The sequence below is a fragment of the Hippocampus zosterae genome, chromosome 13, assembly GCF_025434085.1.
Source record: "Hippocampus zosterae strain Florida chromosome 13, ASM2543408v3, whole genome shotgun sequence".
Classification (NCBI taxonomy): Eukaryota; Metazoa; Chordata; class Actinopteri; order Syngnathiformes; family Syngnathidae; genus Hippocampus; species Hippocampus zosterae.
The window spans coordinates 17,065,153-17,089,117 of NC_067463.1; the positions used below are offsets into that span (position 1 = coordinate 17,065,153).

The 23,965-nt window shown below is 41.9% G+C and overlaps 1 protein-coding gene and 1 long non-coding RNA gene across 4 annotated transcripts; one reads left to right on the forward strand and one right to left on the reverse strand.

Annotated features, from left to right (window-relative positions):
* Positions 1-112: 112 nt before the first annotated feature.
* nt5c2b (5'-nucleotidase, cytosolic IIb) lies at positions 113-23,497 on the forward strand. 3 transcript variants are annotated; one of them, XM_052084375.1, is made up of 18 exons: positions 113-352; positions 3,448-3,565; positions 8,844-8,917; positions 14,518-14,635; positions 14,800-14,895; positions 15,028-15,119; positions 15,244-15,301; positions 16,635-16,728; positions 17,910-17,963; positions 18,080-18,163; positions 18,396-18,437; positions 18,578-18,685; positions 19,596-19,662; positions 19,748-19,918; positions 20,108-20,159; positions 20,363-20,423; positions 21,101-21,277; positions 22,624-23,497. In XM_052084375.1, the coding sequence occupies exons 2-18, from the start codon at positions 3,465-3,467 to the stop codon at positions 22,879-22,881; spliced, it is 1,707 nt and encodes a 568-aa protein (XP_051940335.1). In that variant the 5' UTR covers positions 113-352; positions 3,448-3,464; the 3' UTR covers positions 22,882-23,497. The 3 variants fall into 3 exon arrangements, with proteins under 3 accessions (XP_051940335.1, XP_051940336.1, XP_051940337.1); XM_052084376.1 differs by lacking the exons at positions 113-352; positions 8,844-8,917; XM_052084377.1 differs by lacking the exons at positions 113-352; positions 3,448-3,565; positions 8,844-8,917; positions 14,518-14,635 and having other exon boundaries at positions 14,894-14,957.
* LOC127613397 (uncharacterized) lies at positions 15,841-16,255 on the reverse strand. Its single transcript, XR_007966173.1, has 2 exons — positions 16,072-16,255; positions 15,841-16,041 (listed from the first exon to the last, which is right to left on the reverse strand). It is a non-coding gene; the product is annotated as an uncharacterized LOC127613397 (long non-coding RNA).
* Positions 23,498-23,965: the final 468 nt, after the last annotated feature.

Below are 23,965 nucleotides of genomic sequence, written 5' to 3' on the forward strand. Positions count from 1 at the left end.
CCACTGTCACTTGCCTTTGCCAAGATGAGAGCTGACCCCGCCTCCTATTGAAAGACAGAAAGGAGACTCCGCCCTCTCTGTTTGCTTTCCTGTTCCAGCTGGCAGCAAAAAAGAGAGAGAGAGAGAGAGAGAGAGAGAGAGAGAGAGAGAGAGAGAAGACAGAAACGCCACCGAGCCTCCAACTGAGGAGTGGGAACTACAGATTGGCCTCCCGGCGCACTCATTAGGCTGCATCTGACTGCATCGTTCTACGCAGATATCCACAACCTTTCTTTCTCATATTTTCACGTTGTTGAAGGTGTATGCTTCGACGTAGTGGCGGCGCACTTGTACGACACAGGATATAACAGTGGTGAGTACAGTTATGTTACTAACAGCTAAGTTAAACCCAGTGAACCCTGCCAACGACCCGTTTTTGGCTGTTGTTATTGTGTCCCATTCAGCTAATGTGTTATTAGGCTTGCTCCAGACATCAGCGTGCTCTCCGCTTCTATCAGTGTCGAACAAGGAGAGCTGAGCAGACTGTTAGCTAGTTTGGCAAGTAAATGAGATGTTTCGTTGTCTTGCGAAATGCTTTCCTGTTAGCTTAGTTAATTCAACACCGACCGATATAGCAGCTCATCGGTGATCTTTTATGCCGCACTGGCATCCAGATTTCTGGGGTGCAGTACGCCGTGGTAGCGCTTATTAACGGCGCTACGTGATATATTGTGTGAGTGAAACAAAGCCCATTTGCGTTAGTGCACGATTGTCGTTTGCAATGCTCTCACATACTCTTATCTTCCTAAACCTGATCTCTCCCATCTGACATCACCGAGCCTTGGTCAGAGTGTAAACACAGGTGTCCTGAAGGCATTGGTTCAAAATGACTGCAACCCGGTAGTTGTTTGGGAGTTGTTCAGAAACACGCTGATGTACATCAAACGCCTGCATGCAAAGATGAAAAACATACAAGTGTTGATACGTGCCTTTCTGTGACACATATATTATCATGTGTCACATCTGCGTGGTGCTGACACAAGAGCAAGAAAGCAAGAAAGCTGACTTCAGCGATTGTGTTAGGCAGAGCTTACCCTCTCCTCCAGATTCCACTAAAAACAACTTCCTAATTACTGTCAACAAGCCACGGACCAAAGGTCCAGAAATGCTCATGCAATCAGAGTTGACAATGCACTTTAATGTATTAACTAGCTACTCTAGCAGGTTTTCCTCTCTTTGGTACATGTTTGAGGTGGCACAAGTATTCATTACTGTCTGAAAATACATCTTATTTTGTTGTCTTTGGATGTCAAAAGTTAGACATCAAAGTACAATACAGTGTTAAGAGTCGGGAAAGTATGGAAAATGTGGAACATATTTTGAATAACAAGGGCAAAGTGGGGGATGCCCCCCTTAAAAATGGCGATTTTCTTTAAAAATATAAATGATTAGAAGATCTAAAAAAAATTATGTCCCCAAGTATTGTGCTGAAGCACACATATTTAATAAATCAAATGTAAAATCTTGTAAATAGGCATCTTACTCCACAACCTGAGGGAGACATCTCACACTATGGGAAGATGCCCACTCTACCCAACAAGTCATTTTGATCATTTTTAAACTTTGTATTTATGCATAATATGAAACCTCATTTTCACATGTTGCCATTGCTTTTACTTCATCTGAAACGCAAATGTTATATAACACAATAATAAATGATTGTTTTAACAGCGGTTTCATCCATGCCTAATTCAAATGAATAGGCCAGTGACAAATCCCATCTACAAAGTTTTCTTTAAACAATGTGTAAATATTATCTTGCCTTAAATCAGTTGAAACAATAAAACACACACTTGAGACACATGCGCACACACACACGGGTAGTGCACATATAGTCAATAGTTTTATGTAAATGTATTAACAGCTTAATGCGAATATTGTAACATAAAATTAGCTCGGTAGCTTTTGAACTGGTAATAATGCATTTTTTCTCTCTGAGCGGTGAATGCTTGCGAGTGTCTGCGAACATAGCGAATGTTGCTCTGGAGTGTGGAGTTTGCACTTTCTCTCTGTGCCTGTGTAGGTTTTCTCTGGGTACTCTGGTTTCCTCCAACATTCCAAAAAGGTGCATGGTTGGTTGATTGAACGCTCTAGATTGTCAATAGGTGTGACTGTGAGTGGTCATTTATCTTTGTGTGCCCTGCGATTGGCTGGTGACCAATTTCAGGGTGTACCCTGCCTACTACCCAATGACAGCGGGGATTGGCTCCAGCGCGCCCGCGATCTTTGTGAGGATAAAACGGTTTGGAAAATGGATGGATGGCTGGACATCATTGTGACTACTTGAATCATCATGCCAACCCTCTTTCAGAGGCCATTCCTTGTTTGTTTTTGGCGCCAACGCCTTCTTAAGTATCTTCTGTGTGCTGTGATTACATCAGCTATTATACTCATGTTAACGGTGTTAACAACGCATTCAAGAATAGGCTGTAATTCCAGTCAATCAGTGCACTTCTTTCAAGATAACAACACCCATCCTCACACAAAAGAATGTACAAATTTGAATTTAATCTCAATACTTTTTGGGCAAGTAAGTAGCACCTAACCAGTGTAAAGCATTTTAGGTGAAAAAAAGAAGAATTTAAACTACTGGTAAGTGATGTGCCATCGCTGTCTGGTTTATTAAACATTGGACCTCTATTTGTCATGGTATCTCTAGAACTATTTGGAAATAAAAGATCATATAACAAAAAAAGAAAACAAATTAAATGAATTTTAAATAAAGAGTTATGCACATAAAAATAATTATTAACATACATTAAGACGTCTTCATTTGGGATCATAGTACGGGTCTCTTCTCATAAATATATCCATCTCGCCATCCATTTTCTGATCCGCTCTATCCTCACATGGGTCGCGGGGGTTGCTGGGGCCTATCCCAGCCATCTTCGGGCAATAGGCGGGGGACACCCTGAACCGATTGCCAGCAAATCGCAGGGCACACATAGACGAACAACCATTAGCGCTCACACTGACACCCAGGGACAATTTAGAGTACTCCATTAACCAGCCATGCATGTTTTTGGAATGTGGGAGGAAACCGGAGTACCAGGAGAAAACCCACACGGGCATGGAGAGAAAATGCAAACCCCATGACCTTTTCACTGTGAGGCCGACGTGCTAACAGTTCAATCACCGTGCCGCCCCTCAAAAATCATGAATTCACTTGATTTTAAATCGAAAAAAAGTTAGATTTGTTTCTTCCATGCCAACATGGCAACCCGGTCATCAGCCTGTGAAGTGGTGACACCAACAACAAAAAAAGCAACTCTGTGCTTTGTGTTCAACCTAAGCGGTTCCACTCTATTTGGTCAGGTAGAACCCCCCATCAATATAGAATCATGAGGTACCTCATGTTGATAAAGTACAAACATGGACTTGTTTAATTTCGCCTAACTGTCTCCTCAGATATTGAAAGACTCAAGATGACCACTTCATGGAGTGACAGACTTCAGAATTATGCAGACCTGCCAGCCAACATGGACAGAATGACAATGAAAAAATACAGACGAGAGCCATACCACAGGTAAGAACCTTCTGCCTCCATGGTCTGCGCATCTCTCCAGCATGCACTTTCCTCAGCATGTTGACACAATATTTCTGGCTTGAAGGTGTTCTCTTAAGTTAACGTTTTAACGCGCGGGTTTCAAAGTCAAGGCCTGGGGGGCAGAGCCAACCACTTTACTTGGATCACTAAATCAAATAATGCTGGCTTCATGTTTCTTGCTAAATAGGTTTTTCTTCATTTTTCACGGATATTACAAGCATTTCCTTGCTACCAAATCTCTTCCTAACATCATGTGAACCGTAGCTGTATACTTCATATTTGTGTGCCACAATCTTAAATGACTTCTGATCTCCAATTCAGTTTACTGTGAACAATTAACGGCCAGGACAATTATGTATCTGAATATAGGCTGAAGTGACGTTTTTCATAGTCCTAAGGACCTTCCAAGGAATTTAGTATCTATGACATGGCCCGCGACGAAAATGAGTTTGACACCCCTTGTTAACACTTCCCAATATGTAGCCAATAAAACAGAAAGAGGATTTCCCTTTTTGAACCTCCTATTTGAGTCATATGGACCAGAAGCTATGTCACACAATTACTTAGAATGTCAAACTCGGTATGAAAATGTTAGATGTCGGATGACACACTTGTAATTTAAAAAAAAATCCTTTACTTCATTTTTATTGCAAAATCACATTATTCACTGCACAGCATTAGTCGATTCAGCATTGCGGCACATTAATGTAATACTTCAAATTCAATGTCTTTAAGTGGTGCACTAGAGTTTGTACACAATGTTAAGCAGGTTTTTCGAGTGTTGGTGTCATAAACTTTGTACCTTGGGTGTGGTTGTATTTATTATTTAGCGTTATGCAAAACTCTTCATAACATACAATTGAGGTTGTGACTCTGCGTCCATCACACATGTTTAGTTGATGCTTATGCAAAGCTGGCAACTGATTTGGATTGCCTGTACCAAATCGTTCAGATGATAAAATGTTGCTGCTAAATTTCGATTTCCTGCTGAACAGTGCGGAAGAAGCACGAATAAAGAATTAGGAACAATAGGAAATGTCTGTGCACAGCGCGCAGCCCCTCACCGATTCTCTGTTCCTTTTCTCTTCCATCTCAAAGACATTAAATGCACACTAATGACAAAGCAGGTAAAGAGCAACTTTTAACAGAATGAAACTATCCATCCATTATCTGAACGGCTTTATCCTCATGAGGGTCGCGGGCATGCCGGAGCCTATTCTAGTTGTCTTCGAGCTGCAGGTGGGGTACACCCAGAATTCGTCTAATAAATTATTTTTTTCCGCATTTATGTAGGCACAAAAAAACCTTGAATGCAAGGGTATTTATTTAGTAGGAAATAATTCCACATTAAACAATAATAATTATACATCAAATCATCAATCATGTGCCACGAATATTATCGTTCCTGAATTTCTATGGGTTGGCAGCTTCTCTTAAATAAAGGCAAGGTTAGAGTTAAAGTCATTCTAAACACTATTCGTACTGATCATTGTGAGCATGTTAAAGATTTCTTGGCAACAACTAAAACTGGTTATAAATGTCTGGCCAACATCTTTGCGAATGTGTGCCACCTTGAACGCACCCTGAAGAATAATCAACATGCGGGCCCTTCGCAGACACTCACAAACCTTCGCCGCTCAGTGGGATACGGACTTTTGTTGTTGGTTTACACATTTGTATCACTATGGCTGACTTTTGTCACACGTACACAACTTCATTGACTCGAAAGTTGAAACATAATAGAGTCACGCTGGTCTCGTAGAAAAATCCAGAGCCTTCCTAAACCTTTCCCATTGGGCACAGGTGTCAAACACGTTTTTGTCGCGGGCCACATTTTCGTTACCTTTTACCTTGAAGGGCTGTAATGACTGAAACCATATAAAAAAGTCGGGAATAAATATTGTTTAATTGAGGGGTTTGGTAAGAAGAAAATGCTTCCAATAGCTCTCTTATTTATTACATATTAGAATTAAAAATGTGAGACATTTTCGAAAGCATCATGAAAGTTGACAAGATCTGCTTTCGCGGGCCACATAAAATGATGTGGTGGGCCAGATCGGGCCCTTGGGCCTTGAGTTTGACACATGTGCCATAGGGAGTGTTGGCCAAGTTACTTCCGAAATGCAATATAGTTCATATTACTTGTTACTTGCATTTGACAGTAATAGGTTTCTTTGCAATCTTACCATCTGTGTAAAGCAATGTTACATAAGTTTATGTCACTTTTCCTTGTTTCTTTTTTTAAATATAATGATTTTGCAACCCTAGCTGGTAAAGTTAACATATAATGAGCACCTTTAGCGATGTAGTAAGGGGTATACTGTAATGTTAAATGGTTGGAGGGAGATCACTGCCTTGATTTGCTTCAATCACTAGATTTTATTTATTTTTTAATATAAACATTGGAACTGATATTTGTTTCCATAATGAAGTAATCACAAATGTACACCACAAATAAAATGATCAACATACTCAAATGAATTTACATACATGAGAAAAGTAAGTTTATTTGTGTGTGCGTGTGTGTGCGTGTGTGTGTGTGTTAACATTTTGGCTTCTTTGAGTGTACAAGGTTGCCCACCCCTGGTATAGACAATACTTCCTTTGATGTCAACAATGAGTTAATAATTCATATTCTTCTCCTTCTTCTTATTATTATTATCATTATTAAACACATTGCTGTGTAACGACAATCGTCTGCTTTGAATCGAGGGCAAGCGTACCCTCCTCGACCTTTTCCACAATTTGAATAAATTGACTGTTGCTTAGTCCCGCCTGACTTGTGACTGTTCTGGATGTCTTTGAAGGCCCATAAATGTCATGCCACAGAACAACAACTCTGACTAACTGCACACAACAACAGGGAATGACGTAGAAAAGCCACAATCATTTTTGCAACAAGTCAGAAAAGGTCTGAATGGTAAGAAAGCAAAGAGAGGGGGGGTGGGGGAGAGAGGGTTGAGTGGTGGTGGGGATGGGGGGTCATTGTGTTTCCTGTGGTGGCCTGCTGGAGCAGGTGGGAGAGTCAAAGTCAGGTTTGATTTGACATAGAATGCATCGCTACTCCTCTCCTGGACAAACATTGAAATGGGAGCTTGTTCACTACGGAACTGCTTCAAGGTATTTACTTTCTGCTTTGGATGAGTAGGACGGGACGACAAATGCCATCCGTGTGTAACACGACGTTCTATTTTCGTTTTCCATTTTGCTAATTTGCATCTTATTGTGATGAGCAGAAAATAGGCAAGTGTGTTAAAACATGAACAATATATTCTCCGCTCCGTTCGTCTTCAATTTTGACAACAACAACAACGGAAAAAAACTCTGCAAAGTAACATAATGCTAACATGAATATAATTCTGAAATTTGAGGGAATTCGTCAAGAAAATGTGCTGAAACATAACAGATGTATATTATAATCGGTATGTGCGTTGATTTCGGGCTAAAATGTCCCAGCAATGTGAGTTAAGTTAGCAGGTTTAGCCCGCTGATGTAAACAATGTCTATAGTTGGGGACACTGTGCACCTACTGACTGATTTACGAGGCAGGACAGTAGAGCTCTTTCCTGGCCGAATGTCACAAAGTCTTAGTGTTAACCATCACTCAAAATAGTAGCATACTGTCATACATCACCAGACAGAAAGCAAGTTTCTCTTTACTGATAGAAATTGTAACTGCTGTAGATTTCCGATGGTCTTCTCTAAAAAATGTACGGTTCAAATTGAACATTAAAGCTACAAAAAGACCTAATTTACCTTGAACAACTGTCATTATTCTCCATGGGATTACGAAACGGTACTCCAAATATTTTAGAAAACGGACACTGATTATAATTGGTTTCTTTTCCAATGACTATGATGATTTCATTTTGTGTCTTAAGCTTCACCAATACTGGATTTGTCCAACAATTATAAACACGTGGTACACTCCATGCAATGTCAAAAAGCTTTATCTGGGGTATAAAGGCACTTTAGTGATTACTGACAAATATTTGGACCATCCATCCATCTATTTTCCGATCCGCCTTATCCTCACAAGGGCCACGGGGGTAGCTGGATCCTATCCGAGCTGTCTTTGGCCAGTAAGCGGGGGACACACTGAACCGGTTGCCAGCCAATCGCAGGGCACACATAGACAAACAACCATCCGCACTCACACTCACACCTCGGGACAATTTAGAGTGTTCAATCAGCCTGCCATGCATGTTTTTGGAATGCGGGAGGAAACCGGAGAACCCGGAGAAAACCCACGCAGGCACGGGGAGAACATGCAAACTCCACACAGGAAGGCCGGAGCCGGGATCGAACCCACGACCTCTGCACTGTGAGGTTGACGCGCTAACCACTGGCCGCACCGAGCCGCCCATATTTGGACCCATACGAACATATTTGATCCAGATCACAATTATTTTTCATTTTCACTGTGATTGTACTTTTTGAAATACGCGTTTGACCATAGTTTGCATCATATGCTGCCCCCACCGGAAACATTTAGGCTAGATGAAATGTACTTTTTCTTGAATAGCTATGCTCTTAAAAAACTCACTTCCCTCTGATCGACATTCCGCCTCGCAACTGTCGTTTTTTGCAGATGTAGATAATTTCAGCTTTATCTTTAAGTTTGAAACTTATAACTTTAATGTGTTGTGGTTTCTAGGGGTGCAAAGAACAGTGATTTCAGTTGGAAAATCGGGTTTGATTTAAAAGATGCGAGTTATCATCGAATAGCACTTAATTGAAGGGTTATTTAAATTGAACACAGCACTGACAAGTGTATCCATATTCGAAAATAAGTCATTGTATCATACCTTCTCAGAGGGAGTCATACTATATTGAATTGAATCGTAATCACATTGAATTGAACCAAATTGAATCGCTCCCCTTTAGGAGGAACCGTCCTTGAATCCGAGCGCGCCTCATGTATCAAGATTAGTTTTGTCGTTTGTTGGAGAGACACGCACCCCGAGCGATTACCTCAAAGTGAATATGCAATATGATGAGATTTTCGTGACCCATTCTCACTGTACGGTGCAAGCCGGTGCTCTTTATGGAGGGGCGACATTATGGTTATACTTTCACATTCTCAGCATCATGCGGCTGCACAATACATCCACTTTGGCCTGGCGACCAGTCTGACTTGTGGAAGGTTTCTTCTCACGTAAACGTTTATTCACCCATGAATGCTATTTGTCATTGTTCCTGCGTATTGCTGTTTTTCATTACCAGTAACACAAATACTTTGGTGTGTCTTCTGTAGAGTGTTTGTCAACAGAAGCTTGGCAATGGAGAAGATTAAGTGCTTTGGCTTTGATATGGATTACACTTTAGCAGGTACGTAACACCTCACCCAACACCTACGGGAACTAAACAAATAGAGTAAATGGTAATATACTCTTAGGACAGAAAGCTAACACTTACTGAATGAATATGATATCTGAAGTAAAAAAAACAAAATAAAATCACAGCTTTTAAAGTTCCTCTATTTCCATGGTCTCCCGATCAGTCAGTGGCAAACCTGTTATGAACGTTCCACATAACTCCCTGTCACTCAGGCTCAGTTGCATACTCCAACTGACCAGTAACTGCTCCAAAATTACCCCGCCGTGTTGTTCTGTGACTCAGACCCACTTTTTCACCCGTGCTTCCCAAAATAACCAAACGACTTTGTTAAGTGGGTCACGTGTGTTTGTGAAGTTCTCAAATGATGAGTCCTCTGAGAACAGGATTCACTCCGAGTCCCGCTGTGAATTTAAAGCTCCTTCTGAGTGCAGAGTGCAAGTTGCTCAGCTGTTGACATTACTCTTTTTATGGGAGCTCAGAACTAAATGGCAATGTTTGCGAGATGCATGAGCCTCATGTATCCATGGAGGGGCTGTCTGTCAGCTTTTGACCCCCGAGAGGGTTCAACCACTATACAGTACAGAATTTCATTTAAAGGTGGGTTGTATTTGATTATAAGAGGTCGGTGTTGTTACCTAGAGGTAGGCGTGTCAGTACACTTTGCCGGTCCATCATCACAGGTGGGATTTGTAAAAAGCTGTTTCGTTTCATGTTTATTGAAGAATTACACAGTTATGCAATTGAATAATTTTGATGTAGTTTAGGAAGGATGGGCAGACAGGAAACACAAAATTATGGATTGACTTTACCTGACCAAGCCACAGTAGGAATCGGTAGCCAGTTAATCTGGAAGCCAGTTGATCAGTGGAGCCTAGACTTGGAGAATAGGAACTGAGATATAGTTTGCACCCTGCCCAAACACTTTTAGGTCAACAAACAAACGCAGAGACACGCGGAGACTCAACATTTCCAATGGTTTTAATCCAAGTCTGAATGCTTGTTTGTTTGTCTGTGCCCTATGAGCAGACCAGTCTGTAACCTGTCTCATCCCCTAAATCAGGGGTGCCCAAACGTCTTGGACCGAAGATTGACTTTTCGATGAAACAACCTCCCGCGATCGACCGGTTAACGTGCACGCACATAAACACGCATGCCATGATGAGCAACCGCCTGACATGGAGGCATGCGACGCACTTTTGCAGCCCGTTAATGATTGTAGCTCACACATACCGTTTGAAAGAGCTTCCCTCGGCCCTCTAGATTCCTATTCGTTGCCCGTGACCTCGGTGAATTGTACACGAAACAAACGCTGAATGAGAATAACGATAACAATAAAAGATATAGCGCAACAGCTCTTGCTTCCTAACAGCAGGTCACGCGCCACCGTAGGTTAAAGATTTACCTGCATTTTTTTTTTCATACTTTTTGTGAAAATGAGACTGATAGGATGATTAGGGTGCAGTGTACATTAACAAAAACATTTTTATTAACATGCACAAAGACACAAATGTTTTTTTTTTCTCCTCTACGCCCCTCGCGATCGATTTAGGAACTGCCCGCGATCTACCAGTCGATCACGATCGACGTAATGGGCACCCCTGCCCTAAGTCAAATGGGATAGGCTGCAGGTCACGGTGAACCAAGTGAATATAATAAACAATTTACTTTCACAACTCATAGTGTTTCTTGAAGTCAACCATCTGTACTTCTTGACTTCGGTAATAATCGTCTCTTTGAGGGAGCAACATGTAACAGCAAGAACAAGTAAGCATCAGATAGCCTTATCGCCCAGTGCACTTTGATCCTTTGCAGGTGATATGGAGGAAGATGTGGCGTGTCTGATAAACAATTTGTTGTTGACTAATGGATTTATTTTGACACCTCTGGCATATCTATTACAAATTGCATTTTATGTTACATATTCAAGCCTGCGGTTTCCTAATGCTGTGGTCAGACCGACACGAACTGAGCATTTCTGGTGGCGCATTTTCTTACACTGTCAGTGCCCTTCGAGCGGTTGCATGCCGGGCAGTGTGGATCACGGCGCTGACAGCCAGTTGGCCTTAAGAATATTTGCTACGTCAAACACACAGCCAGCGGTCACTAGATTGATGAGATTTCTCATTTTTCTTTTTTTTCCCCCTGTTTTTCTCCGCTCAGAGAAACTCCCAATGTAGTTTTCCCATGAACAAAAGCATGCGAAACATGCATGGCAACACGATAATTCATGTTTGGTCTGAACCTAGCATAGCATACATGATATGATGGATAACCTAGAACAAAAGACGAAACCTTTAAGTTAAATTATGTCAAATACTAGCTCTCTATACATTGTGGTGATAAAAAAAGATATTCTGTTTTTCATTGTTTGCTCCGCCAAATCAACACCTCCTAATCAATCGTTTAATTGTGCACAGGATACATGGTTTAGCAAGCCTTACTGTAATTATGTAATTAGACGTGACTCACCTCCTAAATGACAGTCCTAACGACCGGTTTTACAATCTAGATTAAGATATGGAATGACATGCTAAATTGAGCTTTGTCCATGTCAAGGTCAACCTGTAGAAAAGGACCTGGCAGTGAGCGAGAAAAAACGAGAATGGTATTCGCAGAGGGGACAGAGTGCAAACAACTCTTAAAATAGGTTTCTTTGTGGCGCCCCTGAGCTTCGGGAAGAAGAATATGACAAGAGAGTGTGGTGCAGGGAGCAAGGGAAGTGAAGGGAGTGGAGGAAGAGAAGGGGGTGGGAAGGCAATGTAATTGGTGTGCGCTTCTGCTCTGGGCAGAGGGCCCAGGCCCTCTGTTTACTGAAGGACCACAGCTGGGACTGAGGGACAGATGGAGTATTGAGCTGCAAAAGGTGACGTGGTTCCTTGGACAGAAACAGACTGCGGATTAGTGATCTTGCAAAACAACAGCGCTAGTTCTAATTTAAAACATCACAACTGTGACCTACACACATGGACAAAATTGTTGGCACCCCACTGGTAATGAAATCATCGTCGTATTAATACAAGAAAGTCAATAATAATTGTAATGATGGATTCAAATGTAATGAAAATTCTCGGGTGTGACTTGTATGTATTAAAATTTGAGTTTGGACTGGCACCCAAAATCTATTTGCCTACCTGGTATGTGGTTTTCACCAATTGAATGTCTTACGTGTAATGTTTACATGGAATTCAAGACGTCAAGAATGAAAATGTGATTATTTGGTTTCTATTCACAGAGGTGGGTGGTGAAGTTGTGAACAAGTTTGCAAACCTTGATGTGGCAGTTAAGACTAAAACAGACAGACAGCATAATGACAGCGGATGACAAAAACCTTTAGCAAGGAGGAGGCTATGTTATGTTTTGGCTCTGCTTCGTTGCATCCAGCACATGCTGTCTAGAATCTGTGCAGGGTCCGATGAAATCTGAAGACTATCAAGGTATTCAAGAATGAAAGTGTGCCGCATGTCGCTGATGGTGTCGTGGTACACTAGCCGGACTTGTGTGAGGGCAGCATGCGATCGGTTCCCGCTCAGTGAGGGGCGAATTTGGGTGTTTGTCTGGTTGTTCGTCTCTATGTGCCCTGTGACTGACTGGAGACCAGTTTAGGGGTTGTTCCGCCTTTCACCTGAGGTCATCTGGGATAGGCTCCAGCAATTCGTGCGACCCTCTTCAGGATAAGCGGTGTTGAAAATGGATGGATGAATATGTGCTGCCCAGTGTTGGAAAGCTGAAATGTAGCATCTGGAGAAAGCATTCTTCAAACCTGGGACATCTAAAGCAGTTTGCTCAAAAAGAGTGGCCCAAAACACCTGAAAGGTACAGAAGACTCATTGTAAGTTAAAAAAAAATAATAATAATTTGATTGCAGCAACTGTTTCAAAAAGTTGTGCAACAAGTATTAAGTTTAGGGCACAATCAGTTTAGTTCTAATGACTTTGAACTACAATTTAAAAGTTAGTTTTTGTTGATTATTTTCAATTACATTATTATTACTTTATTATTATTATCATTGTTTAATTAACAGAGTGGTACCAACAATTTTGTCCACATCTGTATGTGCTTTGCAATGTTATGCTCATGTTCAACACCATGCAGCCAGAAATGGCAGAAGAGACAGCATTTCGCTTATGTTGTCCAATTCTTCCAAACAATCCCACCACGACAAGGACAGCAGCCATCAATGCAAGCACATTCTCCATTTTATATTTATAACATGACATGCCCTTGTCCCAGTGTCAGATAGCATTTTAATCCTCCGACGGATTTTTCCAAGCCTCGTTTTAGTTCGAGTTTGGCCCTGGGGTTAACATGTAGCTCTTGGCGATGCTGAGGAGTGCAGATCATCAGCATGCGCAGAGCTCATCTGAGATTCCACCGAAAGTCGGGCCAATTTTTGTTTTCACTCCTGATCAGATGTCCTTGTTGATTCATGTGGAGAACATCATGTCTTGAGTCGAGACAAACACAAATGGGAGTACCGTGTGTATGCATGTGTTTGTGGGAAGGCGCTTCATGAGGGGGTGTGAACGTGTTGGTAACAAAAGACCGAATCGACGCAGCACAATCAAAAGTGGATATTGTCACCTGAAAAAGTTGCTCATTTTGCACCTTCAATTTAATTGACGACATATGCTCTAATATCACATTGTTTGCTGAGGAGTCTGACTCACAGGTCTAACTTGTACTCCAGTGTCCAAGTAACATCTTTTGAATTCATTGCCCAGAAAATACAGACAAATGTCACAGTAGGCAAGTGACGGAACTGATTATTAGCATTGTTGACCTTTTGAAATGTTTACTGCAGAGGGTCGTAACACAAATCAAACATAATTATTATACAGATACATTATGGCGTACTTGGAAGGTTTGGGGTCCTTTCAGGATACTGTAAATCTTGCTTGACCTCAGCAGCCGTTTGATTGAATCGTCTACTGAAAATGTCGCTCCAGCAGTACTTTCTTGGCTATGCATTGCATTTCCGGAATATCAGGTGTCTTTCAAGAAAAATCATTATTTTTATGTTCTAAGGATGGAGAACCACAAAACGTTGTAACCATCCGCCACCATCACGGAGTTTAGAAGCAGAGAGAGCCAATCTTGTGGTTCCATCAAGCTTAGCAATGTATCGATATAAGGATATTTCTACCCATCAGGTAGGGGTAGGGAACTCCAGTTCCTTTAGAGCTATATCCTGCCTGTTTTAGATCTCTCCCTGATCCAACACGTGTAATTCAATGATCAGGAGCATTTCAGGCTTCTACAGAGCTTGCTGATTAATTTTGTGTACACTTCCACACCTTTGAAGACACCAGACGAATAGAGACAAGGTAGCAGATGAAAAAGCTGAATGCAGCGGTCAGTTCGCCCTCTACTACATTCCGGGGTTGAAGGTACTGACAGAGAAGGTAACAACCCGGAAATTGGAGTACATAGGAAAAAAAAACGTTTTTGAAGGGCGATTTTGGGTAGGCATAATATACGTATGTGTTATTCTCCAGAAATTACGGTAAGCGCAGGACTGTAATTACTTTTGTTAAATCTGGGTGACAATGATTCGTCAACTCATCGTGTGTACATGTGTCTTTGCTTCCTAGTGTATAAGTCCCCAGAATATGAGTCGCTTGGATTTGAGCTTACAGTGGAGCGGCTGGTTTCCATCGGTTACCCACAGGAGTTGTTCAGCTTTGTCTACGATCCGTCCTTTCCTACCAGGTGGGTCCAACTTGCCACTTCAATGCCAAACTTGAGATCTCCGTAGGACCTCTATTTGGCTAGGGCAGCAGGACTCGTGGTATTAAGAACGGAAATGAACTGTGCTTAGGGATATTACAGCCTTTAAAAATACATCTTTGATTTGTTTTCTTCTTCACTGCTAGGGGCCTTGTCTTCGACACGATGTACGGAAACCTATTGAAGGTCGACGCCTACGGTAATATTCTGGTCTGCGTCCATGGATTCAACTTCCTCAGAGGGTGAGGCTTCTGAACATTCATCTCTCCTCGACTCTGAGGAAGATTGTTAGTAAGAGTGTCAGGTTTGTGTCCTCATACGGAATGTGTGCCTGCATCAATGCCCTCATTTGAACGGGTTTCCTCTTTCCTCAGTCCTGAGATCCGTGAGTGCTACCCAAACAAGTTCATCCAAAGAGATGATACGGAACGCTTTTATATTCTCAACACACTCTTTAACCTGCCAGGTAATGTTTGCACAACAATTCTGGAGGCCAATGCCAGAAAACTGTCAGCGAGTGTGATGCATGATGTTTTGCGACTGACAATTGTTCTTTTCTTTTTCTGTTTTTGTTGTTGTTGTTTTTTTAGAGACTTACCTCTTTGCATGCCTAGTGGATTTCTTCTCCAACTGTGATAGGTACACGAGGTAAGAAACTGCTTCTTACAATTAATGTCATGTCATACAGCAAGCTGCTGGCCGTTGTATGTGAAGTGACTTAAACCAACCTGGGACAAAAGAAACCCTTGCTGCATGAAGGCTTCACATTGAAGTCGAGTGGTCAATAATTACATTTGCACTCCCTATTTGTTTAAAAAAACAACACAGTTTCCAATAATGACAGCAGGAATATAACATTTTTTGGACTAACTTTAGAACAGGGGTGCCCAACCTTTTTTGAACGAAGATCTACTTTTTCCCCACAATTGACCAATGACCGCACCGTTTGCATTTACGCACATGCGCACGTATGCACGCACACGCCATGCCATGATGAGCAGCAGCCTGACGAACCTGAATATGAACAAAACAGAAAAATAATCCAAATACAAGACAAGACAGATTTTGTAAAAAGGAAATCATTGCCTACCTTAACTTGGGGACCTTCGACAGGGTGGCGGAGACGAACCTTTGCGGCAAGTGCAGAGACCTCACTATTTGTAGCTCGCGTGTACCATTTTAAAATAATCCTCCTGGCTGTCCGGATTCCCATTCTTTGACAGTGCGGTCAGTGAATTGCAATTGAAACAAACTTTGAATAAGAATAAACACAACAAAATAGATATATCTCAACAGCTGTAATTGCTAGCTGCTACTGCAGACTGCTGCCCGCCAACAACTTCCTGTGATGCAGTTATGCGCCACCGTAGGTTAAAGGTGACCAAGCGCTATATAAATCAGCATGTATTGTATTGTACTTTTTAATTAGATTTTTTTTTTTATAAGTGATTCTGTTTTTCTGAATGTGAAGCTGATAGGATGTTTCGGGTGCCGTATACACTAACACAAAAATATATGATATTAATAAAACGCACACAGATACCCTTTTTTTTTTCTTTCCATTTTCCCCTACACCTCTCGCGGTCGATTTGGGACCAGTGCGCAGACTACTGGTCGACCGCGATCGACTGGTTGAGCACTCCTGCTTTGAAATGAGGAACCAAGTGAGATAGACATTGGATGCGAATATTAGCAGAGGGAATCCAATGTCCTGTACATTACCTGAGAATGTGATCTGGAATGGTTGCATGGTCTTTGTCCTCTGAAACCTGGTTGTTGGTCTTTTAGGGGAAGAATGCTTTCCTGTTTGGCTGGGGACCCCGCCATCAAGGGAAGGCTATCCCATTTAAGAGCAAATGAGCATAAAGACAAATTAAGAAAAAAAACAAAAAACAAGAGAAATGTTTTGGAAACCCTTCTGTAAAGATCGGTCTTGTGCAACAGCTGGTTACATGTGTCTCTGCTCCTCCCTCCCCCTCAGCTGCGAAACAGGATTTAAAGACGGCGACCTCTTCATGTCTTACAAGAGCATGTTCCAGGACGTTCGCGATGCTGTAGACTGGGTTCACTTCAAGGTATAGCATGTATGAAAACTACAGTGGCAAGAAAGTTGGTGATCCTTACCCCGCCAAACCTGATGAGTTAGTTGTACTCAAATGGTTTGAAGAAAACAAATCCAAAAAATCATTGAAGTTTGACTCAGTAACTCAAGCAATGTAAATATTACAGAAAACAAACAAACAGGGATTTGACTCCAAATTACTCAGATATTCATTCTTGAATAAAGCGAGTCAATTCAGTTTTACTTAATAATTAATAAACAATAACATCTAAGTTACTAGTACAAATAGTAATTATTGTGTTGGGTTAATTGTGGGAAATGAGTGAACGGTTTTACAGATTTAAATTGTTAACAGGAAAATATGTTGAGTCAGATTTTAAATTGAATGGAATTGCCCACATTTTGGTATAAATTGGTCAGAAATTTTATATATATACAGTGTGTGTATATATATATATAGAAGATTTAATCATCAAGTCACAGCAATAGTTAAGATACAGTTTTGTGAAAGTAATTCAACACGAAAATTGTTTCCACGTTTTAACTGAATGCAACATGTAAACACCACAGTGTAGAGTGGAACGTGAGGATGAACCGTTGGATTTTTCTTAACGTTCCGTGTTGGAATTTTGGACCATTCCTTTTTACAAAACTGTTTCAGTGAGGCAAATTTATTGGGACATATGGTAATGTATGTGTTGCTCTCTTGAGGTCATACGACTTCGCTTGGCCACACTCCGGAAGGCATATTTTCTAATAAGTCTTTTTTTTTCCCCTTCTGTCCTTTGGGTCGTTCTCTAGTTACATCACCCAACTTCTATTAAGCTTCATTTGGCAGACAGATGTTCAGAGCCAATATGAAATATGGAGGGAGGTATTTTGATTGGCCTTTCATGCACACCCAAGCACTGATAGATCAAAACTGCAATCAAACTTTTTGTGTCTGTGATCAACTTCTTAACAGAAAGTAAATATTCTAACAAAAAAGAAAGGAAAAAACATGCCCGGAGAGAATTTCTTTTTTTTTTTTAAGTAACAGAACAAGCTGCTATGATGCAAATGTCCCTCGGAGCCCACAATATCTGGTCACGGTTACGCAACTTGAAATCAGTCCCTGAATCAATCTGCAGTGATGCTTGTAAGAAAACTGGTACAATTAAGCACTGTTAAGTTTTCACATCTTTTAAATTTCAGGGTACATTGAAGGAAAAAACCGTGGAGAACCTTGAGAAGTATGTCGTGAAAGATGTAAGTCGTTTGTATTCATGAAGGATGCTCTTCACACAAAAACTGGAATCTATTGGGAGGCTTATTTGTAAAGAGCTTTATTTAGCCTTCAATTTTGTTTTCCACATTCCCACCAGGGAAAGTTGCCTCTTCTCCTCAGCCGGATGAATGAAGTTGCCAAGGTGTTTTTGGCTACCAACAGCGACTACAAATACACTGATGTGAGTAAGACCATTAAAATTCAGGCCATCAGCCACACTAGCTACTTGTTGGCTGCAGCGCAATAGTATAGTCAACAGTCTATATTTATTTTATTTGTTTATATCTATTTTTTTACTGCCAAATGATCATTTTGAATCTATACATTTTAAAGTTTAATGTTGGTTTCACAGTGAGGCAATAATAACATCACTAAGTTAAAACCCCTCTTGCTGGATATTGTTTTCTTCACAGAAAATCATGACTTACTTGTTTGACTTCCCCCACGGTCCTAAGGTGAATATACGTCACTCTAAAAAAAACATATACAAGATAAACAGTTAAGCTCAGTCTAGTATATTGAAAACCATTGTTTTTTTTAAAATCCCCATGTTTGTGTAACTTTCTTCATGTGCGTGTGCTTACGTCCGCATCAGCCTGCTACTTCACACCGACCGTGGCAGTCTTACTTTGACCTCATCCTGGTGGATGCCAGAAAGCCACTGTTCTTCGGTGAAGGAACAGTGCTCCGACAAGTGGATACGGTGAGGAGACAGGAAGCTCACTATAAAAACGTCTAAAGTATACTTTACACTCACCTGCCACTTCATTGGGTACACATGTCAAACAGTAAAACAATTTCTCATCAGCCACTCCAAAATCTACCATTTGGTTTAGTTTTCTATTTTGTGCTCATGAGGTTGACTCTGAGGCGTTGTCTACACAGTATTTTGCAAACAGGAGATATTTTTCTGTCGTTCGCTCTGTCATCCACACGTCAGTGGTGTCCTGTTGTATTTTGTGCTTCATAATGTGCTACACAAGAAACGGGTCTGGACTGCTGGCATGTCGGTGTATTACTCGCATTCTTTCACAACGAAGCCATGCTGTTGTCCGACCGGCATTTTATAATAGGTGGTGGCTTTGACCTGGTCACTATGAGCTGGTAGTGCTTGATAGCAAAATAGACACAACCATTGAGTATGCTGTGAAAGCAGTGTTTTGAAGAAAAGCTGCTTACTTTTGAGAGGTAGTGCTGATCTCGATGCAAAACCGGTTGCTTTGATGTGCTTCTTGTGATGTCACTTGGTGTTACTATTACCAAGCACTTATTCTGCAACAACTAGAAACTTGATTGGCAGTATATTGCCTCTTAAGCTATTAGTGACTCTCAATACCTCTGTGACAATGTTTGATTTATACGTGCTTTTTTGTGAACAGAGCCTTAAGTCTGTTTTTAAGATATTTCATGTATTCTACATTTCAATGCCAATGCAATATTCTTGAGAATGAAGTTATTTGCTTCTAGAAAGGATGTACTGGAATCGCTAAGCTCTAATAGTAGCGAGTGAGTACAGGGTAGCCTCAAAGTTTGTTTACTTTTAAGGTACAGTTTGCCGGCGTGAAGTATTGAAATTTTAACTCATGCCTTTATGTACTTTACGCTTGCCTCAGACAACAGGACGACTGAAGATTGGCACATACACAGGACCCTTGCAGCATGGTATTGTTTACTCTGGAGGTAAGAAGACATTTCCTGTGGCCTCAGGGTGTTTGCGGTCGCTGAGTGAGGGCTCCCTGTGTGATGTCATAATACTCCACCGCAGGCTCCTCAGACATCGTGTGTGACCTGCTTGGGACCAAAGGCAAAGACATTGTGTACATCGGGGACCATATCTTTGGAGACATACTCAAGTCCAAGAAACGCCAAGGCTGGAGGACTTTCCTGGTCATACCTGAGCTTGCCCAGGAGCTGCACGTGTGGACCGACAAGAGTTGTGAGGCCGCGAGAAAAACAAACATTATGAACATTGTTGCACACATTTCTCTCAGTTGAAAGGAAATCTACCAGGCCCAACCCACCGTAACATTGCAATGAGTGGCTTGGATTAGATTTGGCACATGACTCAGTTAATGTCACGTTCATGCACACAATCGGTGATGCTGATACGTTTTTTTTCTCTCAGCTTTGTTTGAGGAACTGCAAGGTCTGGACATTTTCTTGGCAGAACTCTACAAGTAAGAAATTGAACTCTTTCAAACTACTATATGTCCATTTGTGTGAGGGCATGTGCATTCTGAGGTCCTTGGGATCAAGAGTGTAGAGTCTAAAGGAGCGCCCAGCATGTTATTTATAACAAGCCGTCAGCCTCTTTAGCAAACTGATATGACAGCACCTGCCCTTTGTCACCGACCTGAATCGTGTCATGCTTCTCCCGCAGACATTTGGACAGCAGCAGCAACGAGAGGCCCGATATCAGCACTATCCAGAGAAGAGTCAAGGTACAGCGTTAATCACTTCGGTTTCCATAATGACACAAGGGGACAGGGTCTGCCCACATGCTGTCACATGTGGAGTATGTTTGTTGTGTGTGTGTGATTTATCTTTGTTCTGATGTTTATCTTTGTTTATCTGTGTGCGGATGCTCACGATTAATGAATAACCGTATACACACCAGCAGAGATACCGTGCAGGGGATCCTCGGTTTACGACTGAGTTTCGTTCTTATGGCATTGATGTAACCCGATGTTGTACACAGATGTAAAGTGGTTATTACAATTGATATTTTCATACCAATCATTTCTAAGCTCGACATGTAAAGAAATCTAATGACAGTTGCCCCTAAGTCTGTCATTGGCTTACAAAACAAAAAACGATAACTTATCGGTTTGAATGTGACATAGCCTGTCTTTGTAGTGCGTTCAGTTGAGAAAAAAAAAGTTGAAAAGAAAATTCCAAGTGATTGTATTCTGGTTTTATTGACATTTTACACAATGTGCCAATTTTGTGGGATTTGGAATGGGAGTTTGTATTAAAGACATATCCAATATGCATTTTTATGCCTTGCATTGGACAACTCCTATCTCTGTGACCTTGCCTTCTCCAAACTTAAAATTGAAACAAAAATAACAAGCAGGACCATGTTTTTTTTCCATCAAAGTATTCTTCTTGTCTTCAGAAAGTCACACATGACATGGACATGTGCTACGGCATGATGGGTAGCCTTTTCCGCAGCGGCTCCAGGCAGACTCTGTTCGCCTCCCAAGTGATGCGCTACGCAGATCTCTACGCAGCTTCCTTCATCAACCTGCTCTACTATCCATTCAGCTACCTCTTCAGAGCCGCACACGTCCTTGTGAGTACAGAGATGCGACAAGACGTTTCGGTGAATGAAAACAAACACATTTGCAGGTTAGCTCTTGTGTTAGTTTGGGCTCATTGAACCGTGACCTGGGACTAGCTTGACACGTTTCCACGCAGTTCATTCCAGTTGACAAAATGGATTGGTACTGAGCCCTGCTACTAAATTGGTCCCCGGCCCAGAATTCTTAAAACTCCACCTGAACCCTTCTGTTCACATTACTTTGCACCTTCTACCTCTCTGATGTCATTTCTAACTAACAATGAAATTGTTCCTCGAAGATGCATGTTCACAATTGGAGGTTCCTTCCTATGCTCCTCTGGTGCACCAAACCGACGAAACATGACATTGACCGATATTCAGCGGTGGCAGTGCCGTTCTGGTCCGGAATGGCCACCTAGTGAAGTAGTCCATTGCGACTATGACATAATGCTTTCCTCATTCCAAGACCGGGAAAGGGCCAAGATGGCAACACTCACCGCTCCATGGGTGCCCCTGTATGGTATTGGGGCATAGGATCAATCCTTTTTGGGAGGTGAACAACGGTGCACATAGAGCTCCACATCTTCATGACCTCCAGACTTATAAAAGCAGAAGTGAAGACGGACGGTGAAGGGTCTTGGCTGCACCAAGGTGCCCGGCCCCTCACGAACCGTGGTTCAGCTGAAGCACCTGTGGCCTCGGCTAATGAGGGATGAGGATCTGGAGGATGGCCCAGGTTCCCACCGGGTTCCTCCGGTGCCGATGGAGAAGATTGCCATGAACATGGCTGGACTTTTAGGACTGTAGGGCCTTTATTGCCAAGTCCAGCATGGAGACAACTGACCCTACAGGACATCCGCCGTCTTGCCGTCAGCCATCTTGATGGACATGGCACTGGAGCTGGGCTCGGTCGACGTCCTCCACACTCGGCAGCGCAAATAATGCGGTTGGGCTGTCAGCGGCACGGACAAGTGCGCGCTCCCTGTGAGTGGGAGCATCCTGGAGGGCCAAATAGCTTTGGCACCAATGCTTTTTTTTCCTCCTCGCGACAGGGTGTCTGCTTTGGCATGCTGATGTTGTAATCCTCTGAGGTCTCCAGCCAGCTGTCCCGCAGATTCACAGGTGTTGAGAACCCCCCCTGAACTGGTTGCCAGCCAATGTATTCTATTTTTATTTGTGTTCAGCACAACATTTCAACTTCATTGGTATTTGGTTTCTATAATTTCCCACGGCACACGTGATGAATGAATGACATCTGCCGTCACATCTCACTAAAAATCGGTGGAGGAATGACTGCTGGTGCATATTTTTAGCAGAAACTATTCAAGCCCCCGTTTTTGTTCATCTGGTTTGTTCAGATGCCCCACGAATCGACGGTGGAGCACGCGCACGTGGACATCGACGTCGAGTCGCCGCTGGCAACGCGCAACCGCAACCACTGCAGTGACTGCAAAGAACTGGAGTGCAAACGCAACCAGCTGACCCGCTCCTTCAGCGAGATCAAGCCTCCCAACCTATTCCCTCAAACCCCGCAGGAGATCACCCACTGCCACGATGAGGACGATGACGAGGAGGAGGAGGAGGAGGAAGAAGAGGAAGAGGAAGAGGAGGAATGAAATTTTAGCATTTTGAGGTTTTCTGTTTTGAGGCAAGGTGGGAAATACTTCACCATGTATGTGTGTGTGTGCGTGTGTGTGTGTGTGTGTGTGTGCGTGTGCGTGTGTGTGTCAGTCCGTGACATTTTAAAGTGTGACAGACCAGCAGACAAACAGATCACACGACCGTCACACAGCTGCATGCATGACACCTTCTTAAAAAAAAAAAAGAAGGCATTTTTATTTTCATTTTTTTATTTTTCGTTACAAATCAATTTGATTCAAATTTACCATTGTCGTCACTTGACTGAAGACACTAATCCACTGAGGTAAATCGTGACTTTTTTAGGCCTTAATGCCTCGGATAAGCTGGCTTCATGCGTGACACACACACGTGTGTCAGCATCCTGTGTGAAGAGGGTCTTCAATCGAATTGATCACAATTGATTTTTTTTGGTTTGTTGAAGCAAAATGGGAACAATGTGTGGGTTTTTTTTGTTTGATTTCCATGACATTTATGATGTCTTGTTTCTGCCTGCCATAAAATGCATTATGGGTGAAACTAACATGAAGAATTGCTCAAAGACGTCGCAGTGTTCAGGTGGCCGTTGACTCGTTATATGGTTACCAAGCAACACTGAGAACACACTATACTGTACAACAGGCTGATAATCGCTATGACAACAGTGAAGTCGTGCTTCTGGAAACAAGTGTCACGTGGAGACAGCTGAAGAAGCCAAGAGACAGTATTTTTATAGGAAAACAAAACTTGAGTGTTGCATTTATTTATTTAAATAAATGTAAATTTCCCCAGTGTGGGACGAATAAAGGATATCTTATCTTATCTTATTTTTTGGGACAGTTTGCCGCAATGGGTCTCCATATGCAAAGCAAATGCAAAACATCCTGGGATTTCTTAAGCTGTTTGTGTTTATGCAGAGACCAAACGGTTCAAACAGAAGTCAAAGGCTCTCATGGAACAGTGCCAATTATTTGCTTTCTTTTTGTTGACTTTGCAAGATTTGTCTCTTGCCTTTTTGCGATCCAGACATGCAAACATACACCGGTACTTATGACAGAACCTTAAAAAAAAGTACAACTTTAG